The following is an 11,358-nucleotide window of genomic DNA, read 5'->3' as shown; positions in this document are numbered from 1 at the left end:
TATCATAGGATTAAATCCATATCATGATGTAGTTTAAATGAATGTTAGCATCCTAATAATATACAAAAAATAAACTTTTATAACATATTTTAACAGTTAGTGAAACATTCTGAGCAACAAAACCTAACCCTACACTATTAATCAAATAATATAACAACATAAACAAATAAGGTTTAAATTCACCCCAAGTGATAGATTAATAATATTCTACTTCACACTAATATCACACTTCATTCACAATGCAATCTTTCGGCCTTCTTGCTCTTGGCTCTTCTTTTTCTGGCGCTTTCGAAAGTGCGCCAGATGCTTTTTACCGTTTCATTTTCCATGGACTTACCGTCGCACGCGATCGACGACTTGCATAAGTGTGCGCAGCATGTTGTGGATTGGTAATGTGTATTGTTGTAGATAGAGGGATGGCAAAAACTGTTATATAATAGCTATAAATAGACATTATAATTTTAATTATAATTTTTTTCTCGCCGCATATTTGGCCGCTCACTCGGTGGCGCCCTAGGCAAGCGCCTATGTCGTCTGTAGGAAGGACTGCCACTGGCAGTGGTTCCCAACCTTTTTCTTTAAGGGACCCCTTTTCTATCATTGAGTATATTGACAACCCCTGATTAAGTGATATAATAATTCATGGATATTTAATATTATGTTCAATGAATAACAGTAACAGCTGATAAACTGTACAATGAACCCAAACAGTGAACTCAATATCTGCAGGAAGTTTGTGTAAAACCAGAGATTTGGAAAAAAACAGATTATTTCCTGTGAAAATTGATCAAAGATATTTTAAAAAACTTTTTATGCAATTCTCTTTAACAAATTCAGTGCTTTCTTTTCTTGTCCTATTGTTCTATTAGCTCTTTACTGTTTTAACAGGCTTAGCAGAGAGGGAAGGCTTAAGAGTGTAGCTTGTGTTCAGATATTCAAAGTTGAATGATAATATAAACTTTAAAAATAAAATGTTTTCTTAAATCCCTTACAATCAAGAAGGCCTGATGACCCCCAGTAAACCAGTCTAATGTGGGATATATAGTAACAATAAGGTAAATGGGCTACCTGTACACTCTTGAATATCAGATGTTTGCATTGGAAAACGTTGTTGTGAACAGTAAACAAAAACAGTTGTAACAACTGTTGCATGTTGGGAGCTCAGGGACTACACTGCCCCCTGATGGTCCACCAGTTTCATCACTGTATGTTCCAGTTGCCACAGCAGCCTGTAATGACTTCTGTAAATGTTTCTGAAACAAATCATTAATGAGATCCGCTGTGAGCAGCTCCCTAACAAAACACTCATCAACAGTTTCTGATAGTAATTAGTCCTCTGGGAGCAAAGACAGAGGCCCACTAATAGATGTTTATCAGAGATCAGAGAAGCTAATGAAACCTTCTGGGACCTGCAGGGACCCACATCACTGTCACTGTCAATGTATGATGAAGCTTTGGTTGCTGTTTTACCAACATGCAATGTTTTGGTCAACAGCAAAAAATTCTACTAATGGTCAGACTTTGGTGATGGATATTTATGGTCCCAGGTGAACCGTGACCTTTCCTCTAGTGCCCTTATTTACCATTTGAACATATCATGATTTAACAGAAAGACCCCCATGAAACTTAACGAGCGCACACATGTTTTTGGTTTTAATGACTCCATGACTTTTCCTCGATAAAACACATAATGGTCCTTCTGTCCAGGTACTTTGACATGACTCCTTCTTGTAGCAACTTTCCAGCAGCGTAGACGCAAGTTTGTGGTCAATGCACAACTGCTAGAAAAACACGCTGGCCTTGAAAGGAAAAAAGGAGTTGATAAGCTTGGTGGAATACAATACTGATGGATCGGCCAAAGGGGGAACTGGTTCTCGATTCCCATCATTAGGTGTATATGCCCCTGAAAACAAGAAGCTTTATGTTTTTATTTTCTTAGAATGAGATTTTTTTAACTAAAGACACAGCAGTTCCTCTACAGAATCCACCATGCTGAACTGCCATGTTGAACCACCATGTTTTTACAGTAGCCCAGAATGGACTAACCCAACAAGGCCTATGACGTTTTTGAGTTCCATGCCCAAAGTATTTTCTTGTAATGCTACTAAATGTAAAAATATTTTAGACGACTGTGTGTGTCAAACCTTGTGGCAAAAGTTTGGGGAAGAACCCCTCTATTTAGGATGCTTTTCCGAGTTTGGTGTGGAAGAACGTGGCCTGACCTCAGTACAACCATACAACACCTCTGGGATGAAGTGGAATGACGAGCCATGCCAGCCAGGTTTCTGGGGAAAAGTCTTTCCAGAACAAACACGTGTACAGGTTCAGAGAAGGTTGAGATAATAAGATGGACAGAGGAAGCAGAGGGAGAAGTGTGAATTTAAAGAGAGAGGACCAGTGAGCAGGGTGGAGTCTCTTGAGAGAGAGCTCCCTGTCCGCACACTGAACGCCTCACTGCAGCTTTTAATTCTATTAACCTGCTGGTCACTGAAACACCTGGGAGCTCACAGGCCTTTGGGACACTCATTACAGCCCAGTAATCACACAGGAACCACAGAGACATCTTTGTGTTTCTATCTTAGGATCCTCATTGACATAATGTATTCTGCAGCCCCTTACCCTAATCTTAACCATCAATGCCAACAACAACCCTTAGCATAAACCTAAACCTAAACATTCCCCGAACCTCAAGACCAAGTCTAAACCTTCAGACAGACCTTTGAAGAAGTGAGGACCGGCTAAAAATGATATAATAAGATGTAGAAGGTTTTTCAGATTATTCCAAGTACAAAGCAAGAGAAAGCTTTTCCCCCAGCTCAGTGAAAACCCTTGGAACCAGGTAAGGGTGCCACCTGGTGGAAGCCCTATCTAGATCCAGTGTTGGTTTGTCTGTTCTGGGCTACTGTAGAAACATGGCAGTTCAACATGGCGGACTTTCCCAGAAGAGGATCCGCTCCCTCTGTAGATAAAAATGTCTCATTCTAAGGTAACAAAAACTCAACGATTCTTATCTTCAGGTGATTATACACTAATGAAAACATACGGATGAATATTATATTCCATTTTGGACAAGAGATCCTCCTAAGGCTGGAGATATACCTGCTTTTAACTATGCATTTGCCTAGCAGGATAGCTGCCTTGTGTATCCTACATTTGTTTGGACCATTGGTCGTCCTCAGGCCTTAACACAACAGTTAAACATTAACTATATCTTCGGCTTCAATGTTAGAAACTGTTTAGGCGCCGACCATGAACCGCAAAGCCCCCTACCATTATTTCTTGGTATCTTTCCACTGTCAGCTATCGAATAAACAAGTAGGTCTAACAAGTGGCTTTATTCTGAAGCTCGAGCACCCTGATTTGAGAACAGAGACAGAGCAGCAAGTGTGCAAGATTTTAAGAATATCCCCTCGAAACATCGACCAACAGTGATGATGTTGCTCGCTGAAATGGTTGCATGTGACGAGTGTTTCTTCCTCAGCCACTGGTGGCAAGAATAACTTCAGATCATTATTATAAAGATTGCCGTATACTACCATATGATCACTCAGGTGGTAAAATGATATTCCGAAAACAAAGATTGCACAATTCTGTATGGCTACCATTGTGTTTAAAGTCTAACTCTCTCTTGTTGAAATAAATAACTTATTTAAAGTCAAACATTCAGTCAGCTTGAGACCCGAGCAGCAGAGGGCAGCAGATGTTACAAATAACTATGCTGTGGGCAGGGATCAGCGTCACTGACCAACACTCACAGTAAAATCATTAAAAGTGAACACACTCTTGTCGACAAGTCAGAGCATCATCAAAGCTCTGACAAGAGGACGGAAGAGGGCACTTCAGGCTTTTCACTCGAACCTTTTCAGAGTTGTGATCACTAGACCTTTATTTTCTTTTTATGTGAACTTTTGGTGAAATATTAAATTGTCAGTTGCCTGTTTTACTGTAGGTACCACTGTGTGATCTATTGCATGTAGTTTTGATTTAGGATTTACAAAGACAAATGTTACAGGCTGAATACTGTAATTCTGTTCACATTTATGTGTTTCACAACCCTTTACTGGAGTTTATAGTAGTGTGTGGTTATAATCTCAAATGATGATCACTGATGCCTGTTTGGACGGTTTTTAAATATTTGTGTTTTACAGAACTGCACTGCTGTGGATGGAGAATGTAACAATGGCAGCTCCTCTCCAACAGCCTATCGTGTTCGAGCTGGAGGGCTTCCACATACCACCCGGCTACGGCTCTTCCCTGTTTATCCTGGCTCTGTTTAACTTCATGGTAATCCTGTTGGGGAATGGCGTGGTGGCGTGTATCATTGTCATAGACAAGAGCCTGCACAGACCCATGTTTATAATGCTTTTCAACCTGGTGGCATGTGATCTGCTGGGGGCCACGGCAGTGCTGCCTCGCCTCATGATGCACTTCTTGATGGGGCATAAGAAGATCGCCTACATCCCGGCCCTCATCCAGGCCTTCTCTGTGCACACGTATGGCGTTGCAGTGCAGACTATACTGGGTGCGATGGCCTATGACAGGTATCGAAACACCACAACACAAACACACTGATTCAAGTGGTTCTATTACTGTCCTGTCACTGTCATGTCAAGATAGATGTTTTTGGTGCTGTATTTTACTGGGTCTTTAAATGTTATGAAATATAATCAGTGGGTTATGGAAAGACCTTGCATGCTGCTGTCACCCCCTTTCTTTCTTCCCAAGTCTTCAGTCTGTGTTCAGGGATGAGAGGTATTTCTTATAAAGAACACCTCTTTAGTAAAACCTTGAGTTTCAAACTTATTTATTTTTAAGTTGTGTCTCCCATCCTTAATAAAACTTTTTATATTTATTCACCTTTAACCTAAAATACACTTAAATAGTACATATGCCAGAACTGGCCTTACAATGTAAAACAATTGGCAAAAGTACACACATTCTTTGCTCAATTAGAAGTACAAAATACTCTGATAAAAGTAGAAGTGCTAATTCTTTAGTGAAGTAAAGTAAGTAAAAGTACAGGCTCTGAAATGTACTCAACGTATAAAAGGAAAAGGTAATTTTTATGCTGGCGAAGCTGCTGCCAGTTAATTACTGTAAATTTACAGAGGAAAGTCTTACAGTGTATGTTCAGCATAATATGGAGCAAAGGTGCCAGATCAGGATGTAAAGGTTTGGGTGTATGTATGTTGGATATACATTTTTACCGTTTGATAATTAACAAATTTACCTACAACAACAATGAATTAAAATGTTAAAAACAATATTTTTTGTCAAAGCCACAGGGAGCCACTGGAGGTTGTCGAGCCCTGCTTTACTTTAGAAGAAGAAGAAGGAAATGACTGTGTGTCTGACATTTGTGGTACTGGGAAATAGTGGCACAGTGAACTAGCCCAGGTCTGACAGCAATCCACCGTCTCTCCTTTTACCTTTTATGTCTTTACCTGCCTCTGCAGATATGTTGCTGTGTGCGAACCACTCCGGTATCACACCATCATGACCTCAGCTCGACTGCAGTCTTGCTGCACCCTGGCCTGGGTCGTGGCTCTGCTGTGTATCTCCGTGCTCTTTGCCTTTCACATGAACGTCCCATTGTGTGGCAACGTCATCCAACACGTCTACTGCAGCAATCGAGCTATACTGAACCTGGCCTGCTGTCCCACCACCATAAATAATATCTACGGTTAGTGCATTCGTTTAGAGCAGTGGTTCCCAATCCGGGGGTTGGGATCCCCATTAGAGATCATTAAAGCTTCATGGGACCCCCCCAAAGTGTCCTGACATAACTTTTGTTATGAATTGGCGCTTTACAAATAAAACTGAACTGATACTGGACAAAGTAAATTGTCAAATAGAACAATGAGTAGTTTATGTTTAATTGCTGAGACTTATATCATAAAATACACAATTTTGGTAGGTTAACATGATACTTAGGATAATTGTGTTATCTTTTGTGTTTCTAGGTCTTGCCATGACCTGGTCCGTGAAATCAGTTATCTGGCTGATCACTGCCTTTTCTTACTTCAGAATCCTGCTTGCTTCCATAAAACAAGGCAGTGCTGACAGCATCATCCGCAGCAAGGCCTTTCAGACGTGCACACCGCACCTTATTGTGTACGTGTTGTCTGAAATAGCTGCAATGGTCATAATTTTGAGTCAGAGGTTCCCCTCAGTGTCCCCAAACATCAAGAAGTTCTTCAGCATCCTGTTCATCATCGTTCCACCAACCATAAACCCCATTATCTACGGACTGGTCAGTAAAGAGCTACGTGTTAGCATCATCAAGCATTGTAGCTTACAAGTCCGTCACAAATCATAAGAGGGCGTTAATGTCTTTAGATCATTAAAGAGCTGTAGTCCCTGCTCTTTCACTATACATCTTATCTGTGTCTACTTTCAAATATAAAATATACTGCATATTATCTTTATTTATATTTTTCAGCATGGGCGAGGCTAGCTAGCACTAATATATGTTAAGGACGAAAATGAAAACATCCCCGCTTAGCAAATGGTATCATCCTCTTCTCACCCGCTCCTTCTCCTCTGTACCTGCACCGCTCTGCAGCCCGACCGTCGTCCAGCGTGACACACACAGAGTGAGAATCCATTTAGTTGTAGTGTTGTGAATCAACTAAGTAAGTTGCTCTAAAGCTGTGTCTCACACTTCTTTCCTTTTACCTAGAGTTGTTCCGATTCCGATACCGAAACGCCATATCACTGTATACCAGCAGTGTGTATGAAAACACTCACTCTGGCTTTTTAAATGAATTGTTATTTATTCCTACATTTATATCTGTTATTTTTCAGTTGTGTCTGACTATCAAACTAGACAATAAAAGAAAGTTAAATCTTTTTCTTTTGCTGTATTCATTCATGTTTTACAGAGGATTTAACCTGAACCAGGCTTTGCAACAATAATAATCACATCACATTCATGCAGGCGTAGTAGTATATACCACACACACACACACACACACACAGCAGGTCTATATATATATAGGCTATTTATAACACACAGGTATGAGATGTGTGAAAGATAACTCGTGTGTTACTCTCTCTCTCTCTGTGTTTGTGTGTGTGTGTGTGTGTGTGGCCTGCCAGTGAGCAATGGACATACGACAGTTCTTTAAAAGAAAAAAGACAGATTCAGGTGAGAGACTAGGGACAGGGTCTTGTTTTTTTTCTTCTGAAAAGTGGAGAATACAGCTTCTCTTGTGAAAGGAATTTGTGATTTAAAAAATGATTGTGTTTCTAAGCCCAATAATAATAATAATAATAATAATAATAATAATAATAATAAAGATATTTAAAATGACACGCCTCTGTGTGCCTTTTGATCACATCCTTAGAATCTGTAAATGGTCTCCATAACATTTTGTGACATGACAAACTGACCTCAACTCTCCTGCCTACAATATATTTTGTGGTATGATTGTCAGTGCAAGGAAGAGAGAAAGATGGAGACGGAGAAGAGAGAAAGGAAAGGGAGAGCATGCAGGAAGAACCAGGTGAGAAAACAACAACAATAAATTGACATATAGTGAATAGTGTCAAGCAAAACATAACTACTCATACTCCTATACTAACTTCTTGGCATTAAGTAAGCCTATATTACATTTACTTTTGGTAACATATTATTTTACACCACATTTTTTCATATTAAAGCAGGAGGAAGAAGAACAGGGAGAAGTCATAAGGGATGAGAGGGAATCGACTAGTGAAAGAAATGAAGAGACAGAGGGAGTGCAACATAGAGACCACCAAGCCAAAGCAGCAGGGGACAGAAGAGAGCTGTTCAGACTTAGGGGATAAGGACACAGGTCTAAACAGTTAAAGCTGTCTCAATACCCTCATACTCACAAAAAAGAGTCTTTCAAAGAACAGTGGTTCAAAAGTTTCAAGATGGCACAGAAAAATATCAGAGAAAGATCATCAGTGAATAAAGGAGCAAATATGTATGCCATTATGGCTGATGAGGCCAGGGATGGAAAGACAGAACAGTTGCGCACTCTGGTGTTAGGTACGTGTCTGTTGAGGGTGCCGTCAAAGAAAGGTTTATAGCCCTTACAGAGGTTCCACAGTTTGATGCTACTTCGATAACAGCTGGCAATTGAAAATCAGCAGATAAAGAAGAGACTGATCAGTTGAAAGGTTGGGCACACCCTACAATGGGCAGCTGTCATGAGTGGGGATGTTGGGGGTGTACAAGCCCATTTTTTACAAAAGCACCCTGAGGCATTTATGTGCATTGCTATGCACATGAGTTAAATCTTGTTTTATGCCACACATGCAAAGCTGTCTCTGAAGCCACAGAGTTCTTCAACATGCTGGAAATGTCTCCATTCTTTCTTTAGTGTCTCCCCTTGTAAACCACCATAAGTTTGTAGACACTCAAAAGAAGTTAAGGGTTGCAGCCAATAGAACTTGTGCAGTTGTCAAACTACACGCTGGGGCAGGCCAGCTTCATTCAGTGACTGCAGTGATTGATAATTTCCCTGCTATCACTTGAGTGTCTCTCCACAATCAAGACACATACAGCAGTTGGATTGAACTAGTAAATTCTCCTCAGTGTATTTGCTGATGGTTTTCCACACTCTCCTGTCTGTAACAGCAGGTTTACACAGATACCTACAGAAGGAGGACCACTTGCATGCACAAGCAGTGAATAAAATGCAGTGCTGACACCATGAGCAGAACGCAGTGAATACACTGCTTGCAGATCTGTACTTCCAGAACCAAAGCTATGTGTGAGGCAAACAGATAGCAGATCTATAGAATCATCCTCAGGACAGAGGCGGAAACAAAGAGAATGGATGAAATCGTTGTTGAGTCAAACTTGTCAGGCAGGCAGTGAAACCTGTGCTCTTCAGAGTCTGAAGATCTCAAGAGGAACTTATTGTTTCCTTGTCTGGCGCGAATGATCTGTGAATTGAGAGGCGTTTTCTGGTGTGAATGAGGAAGTGTCAAGGAATGTCAGGCATGCAGTCCAACCTCAGGCCACTTCTTTGTCTGAGACTTCATCTGACAGCAATGGTTTCGCGATTACATATTGACTTATTGAGAGGAAGTGAAAGTTGCAAAAACTTTCTGAAGGCAAGAGGTTGATAGAACTGTAGTTCAGGACATTGCTAGAGTTGGTAAACTCCTAGATTCTGAAATGATCCCTTCATGAAAGCGTTCTGCAGGTTTGCCATTGACAATACCAGTTAGCAGCTGTACATGTGACGTCTTTTAGTGCCTGCGTCGGCTCCATACATGGCTCAGAGCACAGGCCAAAGCAGACTCAGCACCGTAGCTGTGATGTCTATTGAGAAGGAGTTGCTTGAAGAATTGAACTACCAAAGGTTCATTGACAGGTTTGCCAGCCTCAAAATGCGGGAATAGAGAACTCTCCCAAAGTAGAGTGAATGTACCTGCATCGTGAGAAGCCAAATGGGGATCAGGGGGGAAGTACTTTCAAAGATTTCCTCTCTTTCTTTTTTATATCTTTACTTTCTAAGTATTTTTCAAGACTGGGTAAATAATCTGGATTTTTTTTGGACTTTTTGGTTTTACCTCTTTTTTCTTTTTGTTTTGCTATTGATGTGAAGTTGTTTATTATTAATTATTGGAATGACTATATTGTTTTTGAAGTTCAGACAGGTGTGCAACCAAGTAGGTTAGAGATGAGGCATTTGTAAATAATTTACAGAAGATGACTTGCATTTTTGTCCAAGTACCTATTACTGTTCATGACAATAAAAGTTGAACTAATCTAATCTAATGAACTGTTGATACAAAAGAGGCACATGGAGTAACGGTCAGGGAAAGCAGCCTGAGTGAAGGAAGGTTTTGTGTTTGTTAGCAGGTGGGCTCCTGCGTGTGAACTGTCACAAAAAGCTGGTGTTCTGGAAAGGTCTCCAAAAAAAGAAAAAAAACAATCTGGATTTTGGAGTTAGTTGAACCAATGTTAAAATGATAAAGTTATTTTTCAATAGACATATTTTTTGTTTTTGTGTGAAAAAAGGGTCAGTGGTGGTAGTGTGGCTCATTGGGTGCTCAGCACCCCTAAAGCTCTGACCCTAGAATCGCCCCTGGTTAAGATTAAAGAAAGTCCACCACCATTCCCAGTAATCTGCATTAAAGATCAGGTCTCTATCAATCCAACCGAAAGTTTTATTGATTTATTTTGACTGTGGTTGAGGTTGTTTGAGGCGGTTCAGGATGTGAAGTCTTCTCAGCACAGACAATATTAGTTGAGTTTGACAAATGTGAATGTTGAATCATCAGTAGAAAATATGAACAATTCAAAACAATAATAATAATAATAATCTTGAAGCAAACAACTTGTATTTAATTTTCTTTCTGTGCAAGTTATAGAAATGTTTCTGGTCCATCTGACTCTTTGTCTAAATGAGATTTGGGCACATATTCACATATGATGACATGTAAACTTGTTAAAACATGAACACATACCCGCCACTATGGGCGGGCCATACGGGGCCTGGCCCGCCCCCAAAAATGCTTGTGCCCCTCGACTTGAGGCACAGATCTCTTAAAAAAAATTACTTTAATTTTATTTTATATTATCATAGTAGTTCATTTTGTGTTGGAAAATACTAATGTTGCATTCTTTATCATTAAAACATTAAAAATATAAATTAACAATGGTGTGATTTTGTTTGATTGATGGGAATCTACACTGCAACAGCCTATCACGGCCTTACTGAAAAGAAAGTTAGGCTACGTATGTGACGTATATAGCCGTATAACAGTCACCACGCATTTTTGAAAGTGAAGCTGGATGAGTTTTCACCGGCTTACTAGTTCATCATGGATATCCGTAAGTGGTTGAAAAGCCCACCAACAGTCTCCTCTGCCAAATTGGATACAACACCGCCGCCTCCTGATGTTGTCGTTGGAGAAGGAGACCCTGGACGACAGTCTGAGCCTGAGCAATATCTGATGACAGACAGCGGGGTGGGGGGTAAGAGGGGGGTAAGGAGGGGGTAAAGAGAGAAAGGGGATAAGGAGGGTTTAAGGAGAAATTTTCTTGCTGGCTCTGAACTTTCTCTGTAAGGAATTGATTTTGTTCTTCCAGCTGTTGGACTTGCTGTGTCAGGATCTTGTTCTGGTCCCAGCTCTGGTTTTGCTGGTCCAGGTCCTCGAGCTGTCTGTTCTGCAGAGCTCTGAACTCGGGAGCCCCTTCTCGGTTTCACTGAGCCTCGTGGAGAGACTCTCCTCTTTCAGGTCCTTAATTTTCCTCTCCTTCTCCAGTCTGTGTCTCTTCCTCTCCAGGGTCTTCTGGCCACTTTTAACCAAAGACTAAACCTCTCCTGGTGTTGGATGCAGAGCTCCTGGAGGTTCTTCTTCTCCTGC

At 40.6% G+C, this 11,358-nt stretch overlaps 1 protein-coding gene across 1 annotated transcript; it reads left to right on the top strand.

The window, feature by feature from the left end:
- Positions 1-4,155: 4,155 nt before the first annotated feature.
- On the top strand, positions 4,156-6,319 carry LOC118331692 (olfactory receptor 2K2-like). Its single transcript, XM_035666760.1, has 3 exons — positions 4,156-4,541; positions 5,457-5,683; positions 5,964-6,319. Exons 1-3 carry the CDS (start codon positions 4,165-4,167, stop codon positions 6,317-6,319), a joined length of 960 nt encoding a protein of 319 aa, XP_035522653.1. The 5' UTR covers positions 4,156-4,164.
- The last annotated feature ends 5,039 nt before the right edge of the window (positions 6,320-11,358 follow it).

Source organism: Morone saxatilis, unplaced genomic scaffold (assembly GCF_004916995.1).
Source record: "Morone saxatilis isolate NCDOM2014 unplaced genomic scaffold, NCSU_SB_2.0 Contig20, whole genome shotgun sequence".
Taxonomy (NCBI): domain Eukaryota; kingdom Metazoa; phylum Chordata; class Actinopteri; family Moronidae; genus Morone; species Morone saxatilis.
This window is presented reverse-complemented; position numbering and strand designations above follow the sequence as displayed.

What these genes read in the sequence shown, in the direction of transcription:
- LOC118331692 (XM_035666760.1), top strand. Translation starts at nt 4,165, where the DNA reads ATGGAGAATGTAACAATGGCAGCTCCTCTCCAACAGCCTATCGTGTTC. An exon ending in GGTGCGATGGCCTATGACAG is followed by an intron (nt 4,542 to 5,456) that starts GTATCGAAACAC and finishes CTGCCTCTGCAG; the next exon opens with ATATGTTGCTGTGTGCGAAC. An exon ending in CACCATAAATAATATCTACG is followed by an intron (nt 5,684 to 5,963) that starts GTTAGTGCATTC and finishes TTGTGTTTCTAG; the next exon opens with GTCTTGCCATGACCTGGTCC.